The sequence below is a fragment of the Cynocephalus volans genome, chromosome 1 (genome assembly GCF_027409185.1).
Source record: "Cynocephalus volans isolate mCynVol1 chromosome 1, mCynVol1.pri, whole genome shotgun sequence".
In the NCBI taxonomy this organism is placed as follows: Eukaryota; Metazoa; Chordata; class Mammalia; order Dermoptera; family Cynocephalidae; genus Cynocephalus; species Cynocephalus volans.
Genome location: NC_084460.1, coordinates 279,137,053 through 279,157,900, shown reverse-complemented (window position 1 = coordinate 279,157,900; position 20,848 = coordinate 279,137,053). Strand labels below are relative to the sequence as shown.

The 20,848-nt window shown below is 34.9% G+C and overlaps 1 protein-coding gene across 1 annotated transcript in view; it reads left to right on the top strand.

Annotated features, from left to right (window-relative positions):
* The window catches only part of ABCA12 (ATP binding cassette subfamily A member 12), a 157,094-nt gene that overhangs the window by 91,118 nt on the left and 45,128 nt on the right, over positions 1-20,848 (top strand). Inside the window, exons 18-28 of the mRNA XM_063101417.1 lie at positions 488-627; positions 2,400-2,519; positions 5,648-5,738; positions 8,065-8,244; positions 8,815-9,130; positions 11,887-12,001; positions 15,942-16,271; positions 17,381-17,450; positions 17,537-17,671; positions 18,573-18,719; positions 19,637-19,823. Coding sequence (XP_062957487.1) covers positions 488-627; positions 2,400-2,519; positions 5,648-5,738; positions 8,065-8,244; positions 8,815-9,130; positions 11,887-12,001; positions 15,942-16,271; positions 17,381-17,450; positions 17,537-17,671; positions 18,573-18,719; positions 19,637-19,823 — 1,831 coding nt within the window. The remainder of the gene's footprint in view (positions 1-487; positions 628-2,399; positions 2,520-5,647; positions 5,739-8,064; positions 8,245-8,814; positions 9,131-11,886; positions 12,002-15,941; positions 16,272-17,380; positions 17,451-17,536; positions 17,672-18,572; positions 18,720-19,636; positions 19,824-20,848) is intronic.

The following is a 20,848-nucleotide window of genomic DNA, read 5'->3' as shown; positions in this document are numbered from 1 at the left end:
TCTATAAACTTTGAGATGCAAAATGTGATCAGCAGAGCTCTTCCAAATAATATATGGATGTTTAGTATAGCAATTGAACTGACTCAGTTATTCATCTTTTTATTCATTCAACAAACATTTACTGAACAGCTCTTATGTATTTGGTATTATCCCAGTAGCAGGTTTTTGCATATTTTGTAAAATTAAATGCTGGTGAAATAGATCTGTTGGAAACAATTTTGAAATGTGGTTTTCAATCTTTATATCTCCTCTTGGTAAAATGCCATCACTTCATCTGGACTGGCTTATTGGGTTAAATTTTACACTAAAAATGATTTATTACTATGCTTTCTTATTTTGATACCAGATGCCTCATATCTATTAATAATATAGGAAGTTCTAAGTCATGTATTTTCGTGTGTGATAATAATAATCTATATCAATTTACCATGTGAAATAAATTTGAAATACATCTAATAAATGGTTTTATATCACTTTTTCCTTCCAGCCCCATTTTGCTTCTCCCTTTATAAAGACATCATTAACATGCCTGCTGGACCTGTGATTTGGGCTTTCTTGAAACCTATGTTGTTGGGAAAGATTTTATATGCACCCTATAACCCGATTACAAAGGCAGTAATGGAAAAGGTTTGACCTTTATAACTCAGATTTTCTATTTTGAATATTAAGATTATTTTAAAGTAGTCAAACTTTCAAATTTACTTTCACTGACTCTGATTTCTTTATATCTTACCTATGGTTATTATTATCTTTCTGAAACTTTTACTAATTCTCAACCTCTGCTCTGAATATATGTGAGCAATGTAAATTGGGTGGTAGCCCTTCAAAGGGAAATGCACCATGTTGCCACTTGAGAATGAGGTTAGTTGAAGCAAGACCTCAGATTTTTTCAATTTATCTCAAAATGCACAAAATTTTTCTACAACTGGTATCTAACTTTCAAAGTATGTAAAAATGATCACACTAGAAAATATAATACTGTGTGAAAAAAACAACCCCTAAAGTACAGATTCTTGGCTTCATATTTGGTTGTATGATTTAACATTTCATGTTTATATAGAAGATAGATGTTGAGAAAGACAACATTATTAGTATTAAGTATACTTATTGTATAAGATTGTCTGTCTCATTTAACCATAACAGCATTTCCGTGTCACTTTTAAACTGGGCTTCAATGGTTTGAATCATAAACGTACTTTTAAAATGATAGAATAAAAGTGAAAAAAAAAATCTCTGCTTCACCATAACTTGGTCATTAAACTATAGTTTATGTGAAGATAATATTATTTTTAATTAGATCTATATAAAAATGGATGGGAGGTCTGTATTGAATGTTCTTTGCTTTTATTATTTGTGATTGAATGCCTTATTTGCTTTATTGACTATATATCTCTACATAATGTTGCATACCTCAAGTCATATACATACTTATTGTCTAATTGCAGTCTTTTTCTTTTCCTTTGATGCTTGGCTCTCACCTCGCTTTTTCTCCTCTATTGATCCTGTTTTTCCCTTTATGTAAACTGATGTATGTTAGCATTGAAATATGCATCTTTTTGTAAATTGCTAACATTCCTCTAATTCTTTATAAATTACTATACTATATTTATATTCATGTGCATAGTTCTTAGGTCATTGTTTGCATTATTAAAATGAGATTGCATTACAGTAGTTTTCTGCATATTGTTTTTCTCACACAAGAATACATTGTGTAAATTATTTCAAATCAATATGTATAGTTCAGCTCATTCTTTTTGAAGATTGCAAATTTTTTCATAGCATGGAATTTACTCATCCAATCCTTAGTTGTTGGGCATTCATTTTTGTTTCCAGTGTCTGTTTATGTTTTTGTTTTCCAATGTAAACAATGTGGCAACAAATGGTCTTGTGCTTATGGCTTTACGTATTGGGTATTTTTACTTCAACGAGATGAATGTTCAGGATTGAGGGATTAAAGGATATTGCATTTTATTTTGATAGCTGTTGTCAGATTGCTTTCCAAAAGGGGCTGTAACATATCTATTCTCATGAGCAATGTACAAGAATATCCTTCTTATACCCTTCAACTAGGATGTTTCTTTAGTAGTAAAGTGTCTCATTGGTAAAAATGAGAAACCTGTGAGAACTCCAGCAGATATGCTTTCATTTTGGTTGTAAATTCACCGTGAACATGAAACCAACCCTAAATTTTCCAGAATTTTTATAAATAATCTTGACCTTATAAAAGATGTCATTTAAAACTTTTGACTATGTGGGAAATTTCTGATAATATTTTTTTACTAACTCCACCTCTTAGAACTATTTTTTAAAGTTATATAACAAAACAATCTTAAGAAATGTTTTTGAAATATAGGAAGAATGCTAATAGACCAGATCTCTTTTGTTTCTTTGTTTTTAAGTCCAATGCAACTCTGAGGCAGCTGGCAGAATTAAGAGAAAAATCTCAAGAGTGGATGGATAAGTCACCACTTTTCATGAATTCCTTCCACCTGTTAAACCAGGCGATTCCAATGCTCCAGGTATGATACGGTTCTGTCATTCACCTAAGTAGGAATTATGATTCTTTGAGATTTTAATCATTTTCATTATGTGAATGGGCAAAGAGTAATTTAGAATCTATATTCAATAGATTAAAATGGCTTCTCCTCCAGGGACGGGTAACAGATCAGTCACTCTTTACCTCTTGAACTGCATCTCCTCTGTCGGTAATTCAGAAATAACTCATCTTACAAGTTGATTTTCAAACATAACTAGTGATGTAAATCAGTTTTCCAAAACTAAAATGCTATAAAAATATGCTTATATTATTTATTTCTCTCCTTTAAATTATGTTTTGCTACCTTAACTGAACCAGAATTACTAAAATATTGGAAAACATGAAATTTGGGGAGCTTCTTAGTGGAAACTTAAATTCCAAATTAATTTTAACACACTGTACACAATGTGTTCTCATTAGAGTTTTTATTTGTGTCTTAAGTTCAAAGTCATATAATAAAGGAAAAATTATCATAACTGAAAAAAGTGATCTAATATATTGGCCCCTTCAAAATCTAGCCTTCACTCAAACAATCCTCATGCTCACTCTAGTTTAGGTTAAAGCTTTGACAGTGGAACAATGCACGTTGGTTGAAAAGTGTAATTTGCAATTCTTGTAAAAGATGCATAATTTTTTGAAGATGATGCAAATAATGTAAGGGAATGTTTTGATCACAAGCAGAGCTCTTGACAACCAACGACTGAGCAGCAGAGTTATCCCAGTTATCAACCGGGGGCAAGAAAATTGTCAGGAATGATGACAACCTAACAGTTTCAAGAGAGACGGCTTGTGTATCAAAGAGAGGCATCGGGCAATTGATGGAGCCCTAGAATATTTTTGCAAAAAAAAAAAAAAAAACCCCAAAACAAAAAAACCTCACCTTTCTTTATGATCATGCTTAGAAAGTTAAATATAGAATGAAGAATGTTATATAACTTTGTCAGAAAAACTATACTCAAAAGATGCTTTATTTAGTTGTTGTTTTGACTAACAATAAGCACATAGCTACAATTACAATCTGAGCTTTATTATAAATGATAAAATAAATTTCTAAAATAGATGTTTTATACATTTAGTAACTACAAAATAAGCTTTCTATCAAATATCTTCCCCACAATTCACTATTAAATTCGTATTCTACTTTTAAGTATGCTAATTTCAAGTGGCCTTTTCCAGTGAGTTTCAGATAACAAAGTCTACTTGGATAGTACTTTATTAACATATGTATTTTCCTAAGTGAAAGATTGCTCTTTTCTCCTAAAACATTTTTTCTGTGGACAGAAAAAAAAAAAGCTACATATTATTTTATTCAAGAAAGTTTTGTTAAAGTGGTGAATTAACAAAGGAGATACTCTATACATAATAGTTCCAAAGTGCAGTAATTTGCTAGAATATCTGTGACCATGCTCATAAAGAGTTCATCATTTAATGGAAGTATCTTTATTCTGCTCTAGAACAAAATTAATTGTTATTCTCAATTATTGAGGAAAAATTTGGTTCTGTAAATGTGTATAGAATTTGAAATTTCAAGCTTTTAGCATAAGACGTGGCTCTGCCACCGTGAACCCTTCGGCAAATGCCTTAAAGTACTTGAGCTGCAGTTTATGAATCCCTAAAATGAGTATATTGATAACCACTTCACAGACTTGTGAAGTTCATGTGTGTGTGGCAGCATTTTAAGATGGTATTATATATTTCAGGACTGATTGTAAAAGAGTGATGGGAGACTGGAAATAGGATTCAATTGGAAATAGGGTTCAATGGATTATCTCCAAATTGCAACTTACAAGTCACTTTGTTAGTAATGCTCTGATTCAGATTTTCTGTAATGCGCAAGTTAATTTCTAGTACAAAGATTTTAAAGGACTCTATTATCAGTCTGCATGCTACCAACTACTCTTAGAACCTTCAGTAGCTATGAATTTAGCAAATTAGTTCTATATATGTGTTCTAATAATATATGTTACTCTTAATCATTCATCTCCATGATAATAAAATGAAAGATGTTAGTAATAAGGACAGAATAATAAGTGGTAACAAACCGTGCTCTATAAGGACAACCAACTTAACCCTAGCTCATGTAAAAACTAGGTCATGAATTGGAACATAGGATGAATAACATTAATTGAGTTGAATTCTCTCCCTTTGGCTTTTCTCTTTGCCCTTATTAATTATGTATTGTTAGGATAACTTATAGCACTTCTTTAGTCCTAGCTTTGTCATCTACTAACTGCAGATGATATAGTACTTACCTCAAGTTGTTGTTGAAAACTAAGTGAGAAAGTCAAGTTAAACTCTGTAAGACAGTTCCCAGCACATAGTAAAAGCTTAATAAATATCAGCTAGTAGCATTCCTCTGGTGATAGAAGTTATGTCATCCAATTTGGAAGGTAGCTATAAAAGCCTTTATATTTTAAAGCCAGTATGTTTTTAAAACATTTTTCAGTCTTTCCATGAATATAGAATAATTTAAATTTTATCATCAATTTATTTTTCCATGCTCACATGCCTGCACTTATTACAGTACAAAATGATATAACAATTTACATTGACTCTTCTGATGAGATGAGTTATTCATCTCTACCTTACAGAAGAGTAACCTGAAGCTGCAAAAGGCTGGGTGCTTGCTAAAAGCCTCACTGCTGGGCAGTAGTGGAAGTAAGATACTCATCCGTTGTGATGTCAAATTCCATGTAGACATCACTTTTTAAAAGTTGTTTTTATTTGTTTCAAATGAACAAAATTCAACCACGAACCACAACATGTGTTTAGCATATGTTAAAAATAAATAATGTAATAGTTATGAGGAAAAAGGCTTGTTAAATTGAATATAATTTCCTGATGTTGATAATTATGGTCATACCTGGCCACTTTAGCGTGCTGACCAATTTGTGTCTATAGATAAATTTAAAAAACCCCAGCCTTTCAAATCAATAGCAGTCCCCACCTTCTATTTCTTTCTCAAGGATTTCTAGGTAAGCCTTTGCAAGATGGTGCATTGATAATGCCCAGTGGTGGTTACTTCATTTCCTTGTGGCTGTTATTAGTGAGACATGTATTAAACATGTTTTTTCCTTGTTTTAAAACTGATTGCCTGTTATTATTTGTTAGAATACTCTTAGGAACCCCTTTGTGCAAGTTTTCATAAAATTCTCTGTGGGACTTGATGCTGTTGAACTACTGAAACAGATAGATGAACTCGGTGAGTACAGATTTAAGAAACTTTTATTCACTGATCCTGTCAGAAATGTGAAAAACACTGTCCCATATGAGAACTTCTTTTCCTTTTCTTCTGCATTTAGTTTCTATCGACGTATTCAAAGAAAAGTGAGACCTTGGATATATCCAATCGTCTTCTTTCCAGTTAGTTGTACAATTAAAGTAGTAATGATTATTTGGACACTCAGTGTCTGCAGTTAGTTTCAATAATCATAATGCAATATACTCAGTATAAATGCAGCTTTTTTTTCAATCATAGGTCGGTTGTTAGAAGTAAGGGAGCCCTCCCCCCCTTTTTTTTTTTTTTTTTTTTTGTCGTTTTTTCGTGACCGGCACTCAGCCAGTGAGTGCACTGGTCAGTCCTATATAGGATCCGAACCCGCGGCGGGAGCGTTGCCGCGCTCCCAGCGCAGCACTCTACCAAGTGCGCCACGGGCTCGGCCCTACCTCCCCCCTTTTTTTATTGGAACTTGATGAAAAGTAAGTTCTTAGGGAAAAGGGAAGATGAAATGACTTATTTCTGGCTACATTTAGCATTTTTTCCCCACTGGCCTCAGTATCGCTTGACTAACCCAGAATGTAATCGTAAGAGGTTATAAAGTTAGCAAAAGCAAGACAAAGGCAATGTAGAAACTCAAAAGAAAATAAACCTAAATCAGTATTCAAGGTTGGGCCCTCCTCTCATGGTCATTTAAAAGGAACAGGCTGCAGAGGATCAAAGGAAGCTGTCTGGACTTATGCATTTCCTCTGCCACATCCCCACCTTCGACCTAAGGGATGCAAGACATCTAATTCAGGCTCTGTCTGATTCACTGTTGCTATGCAACCATGAGTACGAGGAAGGGACTGAGAGCATCAGAATTTGGCAGTAGCAGAGCAAATGCCCCTCCTCTTTCCCGGCACTGCTGGGACATAAATGACTCAGGTTGTAAACCAATGGGGAGGAATTATGCCTACATTTGTATTATATATAATTGTACACATTTTATGAGATTAAAGAAAAGTACTGGTGGACTTGTTCTCTCAAAGTATCATTTGGGTAAGAAAGGATAAAATATCAGGAATAAATGACAAAGTTCATATAAAAATCTTATTATTTCTAACTTTTGAAATAGGAATTGAGGTTTAGAATGTAAAATAAGATTAAAATGAATATAGCAGTGAGACCTGATGTTTGTGTGATCATATATGTAACTTAGTATCTAAGAAGTTACATAGTTCGGATTTGGGGGGCACTGACTTCCCAAAGCATTTCTGTGATTTTTGTCTACCAGCATTTCTAAAAGATCCTTTGGTGTCGTGTTGATTTCCAGTGGCTGCTGGTGGCCACTGATCAACAACAATCTACCCCTCCCCCACCAACATCTACATCAAGTAAAATATTTCTCTTTAAATTCTAATGAGAAATGCAATTAAGAAGTTGTTCTCTGTGCAAAATTTAGTCTTATTTTGGACAATGTAAGAGACATGTTTGGGTTCTGTAAGGAGGGATTTATGATATTCACAGCCTTCTCAGTATTCACAACGATCAAGTCAGTAAAAATTTAATTGGCCAAATGATTTGTGTTAACTCGCAATTTCATATTTAACCTTTGTCCTAGTTGATTTCCTCACAAGGAATCATGAAATTGAAGAGCAATTAAATACCTTTTTTTTCAGAGTAACTACCTAAAATAAAAATCTTGATTATTTTGACTAGATTAATACAGATGTCAATAGAGGTAACTCACATAAGGCTTTAAATCAAACAATATTAGAGAGTTGCAACTATGTGGCATAGATTCTCAAGTATCTTAGATGCTTCTGTAACACAGCTTATCAAATAATACAGTTTATTTGCTCTACACATTCTACACAAGCTTTCCTTTGTTTCAATTTGTACATTCACATTCCCTGTACAAAAACAAGCAGACATTTCTGTTTAGTTTCTCTAAACTCTCATCTCTAGTTTATAGTTTTCTTCCTAACTACCAGTAGATAGATTTAAAAAAAAATTATTCACCCTTAGTTCTGTGTCAATTGAATTGTAACAGAATATACTTTCAGATTATCTTGTATCTTTCTTTGAACCTGGGTATACTGTATTTGTAACTAACTCAACATTTTCCTTGATGAATATCTGTATAGTTGGACACATTTTCCTAGGTTTAGAGTATTAGATATGTTTAGAGTAAATTCTACAGCCTCCCATTATTTATAATATAGTTTACTGTTTAACATTTACCCCCCCCAAAATCAGTATTTTGCCTCATTACTACTAGAATTAAGATTATAATATGTTTTTTGTCTCTTTTGCTTTGCCTCTTTAGACATTCTAAGGCTGAAATTAGAGAACAACATTGACATCATCGATCAGCTTAACACATTATCTTCTCTGACAGTAAATATTTCCTCTTGTGTATTATATGATCGCATTCAGGCAGAGAAAACTGTAGATGAAATGGAGAGAGAGGCCAAAAGGCTCTACAAAAGGAATGAACTCTTTGGAAGTAAGTGTTATTCTACGAGAGTTTCAGCTTCTATTTGTACTAAAATTGGCCAAATTCTTTCCTCGCCTCTTTCATCCAGAACTCAGAAAAGTAGTCTGGGGGTCACTGCTCCACTTTGATGATTTTAGAAATGGGAACCTTTCCTTTCATGTAGTCAGCCAACCAGATTGTCTAAGTATGAGGAACCTTCACCATTTGTCTTAGTTTTGTTGGTGTAGTTAAAATTAAGAATGGAAAGGATTACAGAGTTACAGGGTGAAGTTGAGTTCATTCTCATAATCAGTCAAGATTATTCGTTTAAAAATGTTTTTTTAAAAATTTTAATAAGTGGCTTAGAGTGATGTTTTTAATCTGTCCACTTAGTTTGTGATTATATTCTTAAACTCCAGCTTTGAATCTCTGAGGTTGACACCTCCAATTAACCATCTTTTCTGTAAATTAGAAGCCTGAACTTACTGTCACATTACTAACTCAATTGACTGATTGGCTGCCCCTATGTGTACCCTCCAAACAATGAATAATGTCAACTCTAAAATAACCTTTCTGCTATTGTTGCCATTTTATTTTTAGGTGTTATTTTTAAGCTTCCTTCTAACAGAAGCCAGCACAGAGGCTATGACTCTGAAAATGTCTTTCTTCCTCCTGTCATAAAATATACCATCCGCATGAGTCTCAAGACCGCACAGACCACAAGAAGCATAAGAACCAAGATTTGGGCCCCAGGGCCACACAATTCTCCATCAAACAACCAGATCTATGGCAGGGCTTTTATTTATTTACAGGATAGTATTGAAAGAGCAATCATTGAATTGCAAACTGGAAGGAACTCCCAGGAAATAGCAGTCCAGGTTCAAGCAATTCCTTATCCCTGCTTCATGAAAGACAAGTAAGTCTGTGCATGTTCAGCCCTTTTTAATGGTCAACTACTTTTTGGAGAACTCACTTCTGTTCATTTATTTAGATATATCAAATGAAAAGGATAATATTCACCAAACCTTTGTCATATGCTTCTATCTAGGCAAATGTCCACAGTAAATGGCACAGCTGCATTATAGCTACTCATCATTATCAAAATGATGGTAAAGTGCTTACCAAATGATCCATCTATCCTTTACCATAACCCATAGCTTGCCAGAAACTCTGGCCCTAGAATTGGAAGAAGTGAACTCCACACCCGAGTGTGTAGCTTCATGATTTTGATGTTTCTTATCCGTTTTGTACCAGTGAACAAAAGAATATTAAAATCCCTTCCAACTCTCAAATTTGATAAAAATTTTAGCACATGGTCAATTTTAAAGAAAAACTTTAAAGAAATCTTGAGCCCATCACTGATCAACTCTGTAAGATAAATATTGTGCTATCTGAAACTATTTTATGTACTATCAGTTCATTCGCTGGGAATCTTCTCTACCTAAAATGGCTTTGCTAAATGAACAAAAAATGTAAAGATCATGCTTTGAAACAATTGTATTTGAATGTGCAGGAAATCTGTCAATTGAGTAGCACTGAATGGCTCCTCCACTCTGTACACAGTTAAAAAATCAGGTTGGAGCACTAAGTTGTTCAGGCTCATCCTCCTACATTAAAGCTTGAGGCTGAATATTACTTTAAAGAAACTGAACTTGTTCCCCAACCCAGTTATTGCAATTCATATGCAGTTCAGATGGTTCTGTCTTTTTTCTTTTCTTTTTTCTTTCTTTCAATGTTTCTGTTTCCCTTGGCTGCTTCAAAAGTAATAGATGACAAGAGGTCGTATAACCCTTTGTGCAACAATGATATGGGGAAACAGACAAGGAATCCATCCAGTGGGCTGTTGAAATTAGCTGGCTATTGTGGAGGCCAGTCAGAGGACTTGCTGCCTGAACTGTGTATGAACTGCAATGACTTGTACGAGCAGTAAAGACTGTGGGTTCAGTGAAATTAAAATTATCACCTATTTTCCTGCTCATATTTTTCCCCTTATAAATTTTGGTTCTTAGGATGGTGGGTGTCTGGATGTTTCTTTAATGAGTAAAAGTAACTGCACTGTGCATTCTTCATGGGACTATGATCATAACGCGTTACATACACATACAAACTCTGTGTTGCATACAAAGTGCTTCCACATATATTATTTCATTTGTTCCACCCAACAACATCATAAGTGGAAGCAGGAATTGTTGTTCATACTTCCCAGATGAAAGAACTGAAATCCAGAAAGGTTAAGTAACTTGCCCAGGTTTATATAGCTGGTACCACACTGGTCCTTGTGATTACAAGACTAGCATGTTCTTCTTTATACTAGACCAAACCTAAAACACTCAATCACTTGGAAGAAACATTGCAGAAGACTTGTTATTAATGAATGAGGGGCTTTGCCTAATTCTAGAGCCAGAAATAGCATCAATGCTGGACCTAGACCAAGATGGAATTCATTCAACAAGTATTCTTTAAATACCTACTCCATGCCAGATCATTTCCCAGGAAACAAAAAAATTGGATATGGCCCCAATTTTCACTCTCCCCCACCAAAAAACACCTCATCTCTCTGATGGTGATATGCTTCTGCATGCTAAGCAGCTAAAGTGATATTGAATGATAGTGATGTCATGTTCCATTAATATTTGCATTTCTCTTGGGGAACTTGGAGGTTAATTCCTTATCTTTATAGATTAAAAAAGAAATGGCCTTGGGCCCTTTCTCCAAGTGAAAGCTTCAATGGAGCCCAATATGCAAAACAGATCAATTTAGCATGTCTCTCATTGAAAACTCCTGCCTTTGCCTCAGCCTATAGAAGGGTGGCAATTGTCAGAACTATGGAGCTTAAAGTATGGTCCCTGGACCAGCAGCATTAGCATCATTGGGGAATTGTTTAAAATAGAAATTCCTGGCCCCACCCCAGATATAATAAATCAGAAGCTTGTGGATGGGGCCCTGAAATCTGTATTTTAATAAGCTCTTCAGGTTCTTCTAGTGCACAGTCAACTTTGAGAACAAGTGCATTTGAACTTTCTGCTATTGTGGGCAGGCCACTCAGGAATACATCCGGGGCTTGATGAAGTCTTCTAGGGACCCTTTAGTTTAGCATACTATCAGAAAAGACCTTTCTCTACCTGTTTTGAAACATCTCCTGGAGCATTATTTTGAGGGATCCAAGTTCTTTGTCTACATTTTAAACAAATGCTTTGGGTCTTATTTCATGTTGGAAAACTTAGTTTAATAATAACTATGAACTTCCTAATAATAAATATAGTAATTTTGAAAGATATAGCTTTTAGTTAGATAAACCAATCATCATCTAATTTTAAATCTGCCTTTTAGATAAGAATTTAGTTTAGATGCAGGGTTTTGAGCCTTGTAATTGTATCTATATAATAATCATTTTCCTGGACAGAACATACTCAAACCAAATTTAAACAGTATGGCAATTTAATCTAACAGTCTAGAGCTGTTTTTTCACTCTTGCAGCATTACAGCAAGAAAATCATAGGCCCACTCAAGTCAGCTTCACACCTCCTAAATAATGGGCACAGTTAATGATTATCCTCAATTTCAAAATAGGAGTATAATTTCAATGCAACAGGGAGTGTGTTCTTTATATACCATAATGTGCAAGTGTGACTTTCATTTTGGCCACTGAATGCTTTTGTTTTTGTTTTACAGCTTCCTAACCAGTGTCTCTTACTCTCTTCCCATCGTGCTCATGGTTGCCTGGGTTGTATTTATAGCTGCTTTTGTAAAAAAGCTTGTTTATGAGAAAGACCTCCGGCTTCATGAGGTACGTTGAGAATTTCTTCTTATTACAAATAAGTCCTATTTATAGAACAATTAATCACTATGATTTCTGTCATAGCTATACAAACTCAGAAAGCCTAACCCATACCTTGTAAATTAGATAGAAAGAAAAACATTTTACTTTTGAATCACAGAGGCAGCTGATAAGAAATATTTTGTTTTCTCAGAAAGTGCCATAAAAGTTATTTAATAGTGCTTCTGAAAAACAAAATCTGAATAATTCTTAGTAAAGTATGAGTACAATTATGATCCTGAGTGTAACTTTTGCCTAAGAAATTACCTGTAGGACTTAGGATCTAACAGAGGAAGTTTAAATAATAATAATAATAACTATGAAGGCAGGAAGATGGTTGGCATGGTAACTAAATGAGTCCAGGTATAAATATAGACATAGACATAAACACAGACATAGACATACGACTTATTTTGGTGCTCACAAAGAAAATTCTCCTTCCAGTATACCTTGTCTCTTTCAATTTTCTTCTCCATTTCTCACTGACTCTTGATTTATAGAAACTAAGAATTTCATGTTGTGCTACTGATCGGGTTAATAATAATATAACAATGGAAGACAGGACGAGGAGTGTAAAGCATGATCTCTTCCTGGGCATGTTCTTCATCATTAAACCCAAATTCAAAATATCCTACTTCTTTTTACAATTTATGTTATAAAGCATTGTGTGGTTTTTAGCTTGTATTTGAATAGATATTATTTTATCTACACATCCCATAGTGAGTTCTTTACACTCACTCATGGAGTGCAAAGAAAGCTGAAACATTGCAAAACTGGGGCACAATAATTATTACAAGGCCTGGCTGAAAATCTGAAATAATGAGGTTAGAGTAACCTGTTAGTCTACTTGTACTTGCCAGTGCTTCTATGCAATTGATTATTTTTCCTCACAAGATACAAGTCACAGATTCTTCCTCATGTTGTTATGATAGGAAATAAGTAATTACAATTTACCAAGATCGAATCCCAGCTCTCCCTCTTACTAGTTTTGGGATTTAAGCAAGTTACTTGATCTCTCTATCCCTCCATGTCCTCATTAGTAAAATGAGGATGATAATGGTAACTTCTCTGTATGGTGGGTTCATCTTGTTCCTGTATTCCTCTTAATAATAATGTATATATTGCTAAGAGAATTGTATATATATAATAATATATATATTATTAAGAGAATTATAAAAATTGAGGTAGAAAATATCACTCCTTTTGAATAATAACTTGCTGAGTTTTTCCTTTGAATAACTTACTTGCTGAGTTGAGTGAAGAAATTGCTATCAAATAAATATAAGAATAGCTATGGCTTTTTTTCTTGACAGTATGTCAACCCCAGTGCATAAGCTTCTCAAGAAAGTGGCAACGTATTTATCCAAAATCTTACAGCATCTCTTATTATTCTCTGCTACAATCTGGGGAGACTTTGACCACTATGCAGAGGGTTTTCCTTGAACTACAGGTTATCAGATTTAAGGAATTGCTCTGGCAGGTTTGGGAGGGCTGAGACAAGTGACTCTTTGATCACAAAGCTGGTGCTTGACATCTGTCACTTTTAGGAGGAAGTAACAACATCCAAGAAAGCATAGCCAGCCGTTCTCTGTTCTCATCGGCAAGTTTGGTCTTGTTTATTACAATGAAGTTGGCAGTGAATCTGGATAATTTATGGTTGACATATACTCTCATTGCTCTTTCTCTTTATGAATAGCAGTTGTTCTCCTCATGACATAAAATCCTGAAGTTTTACACTGAAGTTTCATGATAGAGTGTTAAATAGTGAATACTTTTGGAAGCACCTAACTCAGTCTGTTTCAATAAAAAGGAAAAGGATGAGTCTCCAACTTTTATCACTCTTGGGAATAGGAATCTGATCTTGAAAAATTTCAGAATTACAGTGATAAACACCTTTAGTCCCAGTCTTCAAGCTTGCCAAATTATCTTTTAGCAAGTCTATGAATAGAGGCTATTTTAGATATAGAAATATCTTATGCTACAGCTATCGATTGTCAGTTTGTACACACGACATCAGCTTTATTTCATGGCCTTGATATGTCCTAGATATTTTATATACAGCTTGTGAAATATATTGACATTGTCCCCTACTGCCATACATTGCTGTTTGGGGGGAAATATTATTTGTATAGGCCACATAAAATGATGAAGATTGGCTTTGCAAGTAGTTTTATGGGTTCCATAACTCCCCACTTAATTATATTCAAGTAGGCATAAACTCAGTAAAAACCTCAAAATACAGCTAGCAGGAAAGGCAAATAATAACATATAAGCATATTGGACAGGTGAATATTTCTGAAATGCAGTCGTCAAACAGGACACAGTAGTTTTTTCAGATGGGGTGGGTAACAAGGAATGAACTTCTGGAATAAGATCTGTGAGGTCTTTTTTCACACCAAAATATAATTTTGTTTTCAATTATAGCATATGTAGCCATTGAGGGAGACTTTCCATAGTGAACTTTGTTCCGTGCTAATTTTTCACCTTGCCTGAAACTTCTATTCCTATGGAAACATAGGCTGAGTCTCTACTGCAAAGGGTGACAGGGCCTAGGAGGAGAAAAACAGCAGGGAGAGAAGAAGGCAAGGAAGAGGGCAAAGTTAAGAGAAAAAGTTGCAGGCTTTTTCTCAGTGATGATTAGCTTAAGGCCCACAGCTTAGATTGTTAGCAGTCAAGTAGCTGTTTCCATGGCAACAACAGGAGCAGCAGAATTAACAAAATGCGATAAGTTGCAAAGGCAAAAAGTAAAAGACACTATTTTGCTTGTAAAGCAAAAGATCCAGTGCCTTCTTTATTTTCTTAGGCAAGTTAGGTTTAAGGGACTGGGGTGGGGGGGCGAGGGAGGGCATTGAAAATCCTTAGTTTTGCAAAAAATGTTGTATTATAAAGCTGTTAGCAGAGCATTTCTTTTGTTCTCTTTTTTATTGGAATATTAGGTGTGTAAGCTCAAGTTATTCATGAATTTTTAAAACTAGAAACCAGGATATCCAGATTCCCCTCTAGTACCACATGTCAACAAATTTAAGACAAGCAAGGTCCAGGGGATTCTAGGTCTTTTAGAATCCTTTTAAGTTAGTGTACAAACGGATCATGCAGGTGTATTTTTTCTGCTCATGGGTGCCTTGGCCTTTGGGAATATCATTGAGTTTCAAAGAATATCAATTGAGAGAGAGCTATACAGTATCTCAAGTACATAGGTTCATTATGGGTGCATTAATGTCTTTTTGGAAAAAAAGTTGGACAAACCTGACCTAGACTCCCTAGATATGTGAGTTTGGTAATTCAGTGAGTTAAAGATGGGAGAGCTATAGCTGAAGGCGGGAGGTCTCACTTCAAAGTTTCCGTGTGTTAAATTCTTACGAATTGGGTTTATTCTATTTCTCTCAGGAATCAAGGGTACTGACTGTGTTGTTCATTAAAGTTTGGGGAAAAGATTAGAATTTTTATTATCTCAGTGCCTACATTGAACTTGCAGTTAAATTATGGTTTTTCACCAGTTTGAAATATTCATGCCTGCACAAATATCAAATCGATGTTGTAAAATTCTGCAGGGGATATCATAAATTTGATGATCTATTCTAAATTAGTTGAATTTGGAGGCATTAACTAGTTACTAGTAATTAGTTAGGAACAGTAATTTAAAAAAAAAAAGGAACCTAACCATTTAAATCATTCATTATATTGCAGCACTCTGGGAGCACACAATCTAAGACGGACTGGTCTAAATAGGAATATTTCACATAGCAAGTATGAACAAATACTTGATTTATGTGAACCTTTAAAATGCCTGGTTCTATATATATATATATGTATGGAGAATCTCATAGACATCTTGGCAGGATACAGGAAACATTGTTATTTTAGGAGTATACCAGCATAAGAAGCAGCTCACGCTTTTTCCTTCTTACAGTACATGAAGATGATGGGTGTGAACTCTTGCAGCCATTTTTTGGCCTGGCTTATAGAGAGTGTTGGATTTTTACTGGTTACCACCATAATCCTCATCGTTATACTCAAGTTTGGCAATATTCTTCCTAAAACAAATGGGTTCATCTTGTTCCTGTATTTTTCGGACTACAGCTTCTCGGTTATTGCCATGAGCTATCTTATCAGTGTCTTCTTCAACAACACCAACATTGCAGCTCTGATCGGAAGCCTCATCTACATCATTGCTTTTTTTCCATTTATTGTGCTGGTTACAGTTGAGGATGAGTTGAGCTATGTAGTGAAAGTATTCATGGTAAGTCAACTGTCGGAATGGCCAGTGAGGGAGATGGATGGACCCCCCCCCTTTTTTTTAAGACTCTTGAATTGCAAGTTCACTTATCTAAATTAAAAAATTTAGTGATAGCAAAATAAGTTTCATTGCCCTAATGATGGTTTTTTTTGACACTGTTGTATGTTATAGAATCATAAGACAATGAAAAAGAAATCTTTTCCCCACAGCTTCCAAAATCATAATATGTGATGCTGTTAAGAAAGTTCCTGAAGAAAGATCAGTTAAGATGTAATATATTGTGTTTTAGAGATTGTCAAGAATTCTGACTTCTCTCTGGTCCAATTCTTTAAACATCTTGGAGCCTCTAGTACTGGAATTATTCTCATACATGAATAATTCTCATGGTTTTCATGATAGATAACATAGCTTAGAGGCATAAAGACAAATGCACTGACAGCATATAATCAACTTTGAATCCTTTTCTGGCTTTTCATTTCAAAAGCACTAAATTAATTTAAGAATTTTAATGAAGGCGTTAAGATTACTGACTTTGAAATGTGAAAAGCAGAAGCATATCTCATCATATTAAAACTCTGCTGTTTATGGAAATAAAGAGTGATGAATAACTTTCACCTAGAACTGACTATTTTGGGTTTAAACAAAATTTAAATCTGTAATTTGTTTTGCAATTATCAGTGTTCAATTGATTGATATTTTAGCATATTTTTATTTATAATTCTACTATTATCTGAAATAAATTTATGAAATGAAAACATTTTCTGGCCCCTAATGTTTTCATTTACTTTTAGTCTTTAACACTACATTACCCTGTAATTACCTATTTTATAAATTGCTAAACAACATTTAATAAGTTTAAATATATATTTTGGATTTTTAACAAATATTTTTCAAGTTGTAACTTTCCCATTACTGTGTTCTGCTATTCTCTCTATTTTTCTTTCCGAATGGTAGCATGCTTGGCAAGGGACCTCTATATTTTTAAATATGCTTAGAGAATAAGCATCAATTTTGTCTATACAAATGTCCAAAGTTTTAAGTATTTTAAGATCCCTCTGGGTGAAGTGTAGAAAATTTACAAGAACTGTCATTGCTGTTTATTTTCCTTTCAGAGCCTGCTGTCTCCAACAGCATTCAGTTATGCAAGCCAATACATTGCACGATACGAAGAACAGGGCATTGGTAGGTTCCCTTTATTTAAAACTGGATTTTATCTTTCACAACTGTGATATGTTTCACAGAGAATAAATATTTGTGTCCACCTTTAGGTCTTCAGTGGGACAATATGTACAGCTCCCCAGTTCAGGATGATACCACCTCATTTGGCTGGCTGTGCTGTCTAATCCTAGCTGACTCTTTCATTTATTTCCTTATTGCTTGGTATGTCAGGAACGTTTTCCCAGGTATGAACATGCTTCCCACAGGTATATGCATTTTGGCTGCCATTATTATAAGTCAGCTAATATATATGTTCTAATATTTGATTTGCCACATGTAATCTTCAAAAAGAAATACTAAAATCCCAAAACTAACCAAAATTTTTCAGAATGTGACAATGTACTGCTGAATTTTCTCTCTGATAGTCCCTTAAAAGATGGAGTGAATTAAGAAACGTGGAATAGTGTCAAAACAATCCAGTCTTTCCAAACAGGAGTGTGAGATATTATGAGGCAGAAACCAAATCTCCTAATTCTAAGGAGAATTTACTAGGTTCTCGTGGAAGAAGACAAGTTGGGTTCCTCCTTCCAGGTCTCAAGCAGTCCTTCCTTCTAACATGCTGAGATGTTTTCCCATTAAGCCTTACTTATATTTGTACACTTTTTGATGCTGTAAATGAATAAAGGCGTGTGATTTCATTTACATAAGGTTTCTATAAAAGACAAATATGTAGAGACAGAAAGCAGGTCAGTGATTGCCTAGGACTTGGGGTGAGAGCAGGGATTGTCTACAGATGGGTGTGAGAGAATTTTTTGGCATGTATATTGTAGAAATGTTCTAAGAGTGGATTGTGGTGACGGTTGCATGACTTTATAAATTTACTAAAAATCATCTAACTGTACACTTACAATGGGTAAGTTTTATGGTATGTAATTATACCTCAATGAAGCTGTTTAAAAAAACAAAAACAAGAAAAAAAACGGTTATCTTTTTTACTTTATTTTAGAAACTGATACGACCCTTTAGTTTTATATAGCATCAAAAAAATGAAATTACTTCCCGAACCATATTGTATTATTTAGTTTCTGATGCTTAATGTTAACAATCAATTACTAATCACTTTTCCTAATACATTTTTTACTGCAGGAACATACGGTATGGCAGCTCCTTGGTATTTCCCAATCCTTCCTTCCTATTGGAAGGAACGATCTGGATGTGCAGAGGTGAAGCATGAGAAAAGCAACGGCCTTATGTTTACTAATATCATGATGCAGAACACCAACCCATCTGCCAGTAAGACAAGTAGGTCAACAACATCATTTTTATGAGAAAAATTGTATAAAAACTATATGACCAGTAGTTTTAATTATGTTTTTCTAAGTGGTGAAATTATCATCATTTTAGTCAGGGATGAATATGTCTACACACATGTGTTAGGACTCGCATGAGGATTAAATTGTGGCCTTTTCTGGGCTCATTAGCTCAGCTGGTTAGCATATGGTACGAATTAGGCCAAGATTGCAGATCCCTTTGAGGTCCAGTTAGATTCACACAGAGACAAATTTTGTTCCTTGGCCATGGTCTGCACCCCTAACTCCAGCCATCTGTCACCAGTCATAAGGAGTAACCAAGTAACAAGTATGGGTAATTTAGCATAACCCATCAGTAAAGCTAGAAAAATAGTTCAAAGCTCATGTCTTACTGATATTAGGTGAGTAGTGTCATCGCTATAAAGTAAGTACGACCCATATAAGTGGTCCTTTTAGGATACCTAAAGGAGGTGTAGATAGTAATTAATGAACCAGGTCCTACAAATCACGGATCTGAGCTAGCCTTGTCATTGTGAAATCACAACTTGTAGACATTTACTGTATAAATTGGTATCATTCCGTGCAGAGGATCACGCCTTAGACTTATCTTTTGAATATCTGAGATCTGTTGAATAAAGGAGAATTCATAATTATGACACTATACTCTGAGACTGCTTTTTCCAACAGAAAAGGGTGATATAAACCTTAGAGTAGGTGGTTCCCCACTCTCATTCATTCTGTAACCAAGTGAGGAGGCTGAAGACTATAAATCATTTTGTTTTTTTTTTTTTCTTAGAGGGTTGTATTTTTATAGTCTTCAATATTTAATTAAGGAAAGTCTAATCATAGGTGCATTTCCTTATTTGTGAGCTTATGACTCTTCCCTTGATTTCTCTCTAGGTCCTGAATATTTGTTTCCCTCCAACATTGAGCCTGAACCTAAAGATCTCACAGTTGGGGTTGCCCTGCACGGGGTCACAAAGATCTATAGCTCAAAAGTCGCTGTTGATAACCTCAATCTAAACTTTTATGAAGGGCATATTACTTCCTTGCTGGGACCCAATGGAGCTGGGAAAACTACTACCATGTATGTTATTTTCAACACTTATTGTCACAAAAGCATATTATAAAAATTACAGGATTTTTGTTTTCCCCACGAACTAACCTCTTTTGTAAAAAATAAAGTTACTACATTTCCCAGATTGAGTAAGATGGTTCAACCGGTATGCTATAGAATGGTGTCTAAATCAGAGGTCCTAAACTATAAACTCAAAGGCCAAGTCGGGCCCACTAGATGACAAGTTTATTTGGTCCACCTAGTGTTGGCTCACCCAGTATTTCTTAAATTTTTAAATTCAGGGCCAATATTTAAAAATGGAAATTTTTCTAATAAAAATAAATTTTCTTGGAGCTGCCTGGTTAGCTCAGTTGGTTAGAGCACAGTGTTGATAACACCAAGGTCAAGGGTTTGATCTCTGTACCAGCCAGCCACCAAAAAAAAACAAAAACAAAAATAAAAATAAATATTCTTGGCATCTCTTAGATAATAGGAAGTTCTGCAACACTGAGTCCGCATTCTTAGCTAGACACCATTAGTGGGGACTCATTAGTGACTGTTCTCTCAAAGGGAACATCTGCTTTCTGGTTCATCCCTGGTCTCCACCAATCCGTACTGCCTCATACACCCGGTCTGTTTCATTTATTTGCATTTCTGTCCTGGGCCATGTATAAGCTTGAGTCTGCACATCCTGGTATAAACACACTCAGCCCCAGTTGCCCCATCACAGGACACCCTGGACTTGGATCATAAAGATACAAAAGAATCACCAGCGATCAGATATAGATCAAAAAGGCCAGGAGCAGTACATGTGCTGTTCGTTCTCACTGTTCACTGAAGTAGCATTTTCCTGTGTCAGAATGAAGAAGAGATTCAAATGCTCTAAAAGTGACATTACTTTGAATTTGTGTGTGTGTGTATGATTTTCCGCCAGTGCTCCCCATCCGCTTACCTGCTGAGTCAACTGTTGGCATTCTAGCCCTTGTTTGAGAAAAAATGTCAGTGGCTGCGTATCCCGTTTTGTATCATCATGAGTAAGCTCAGTGACTGCCAAA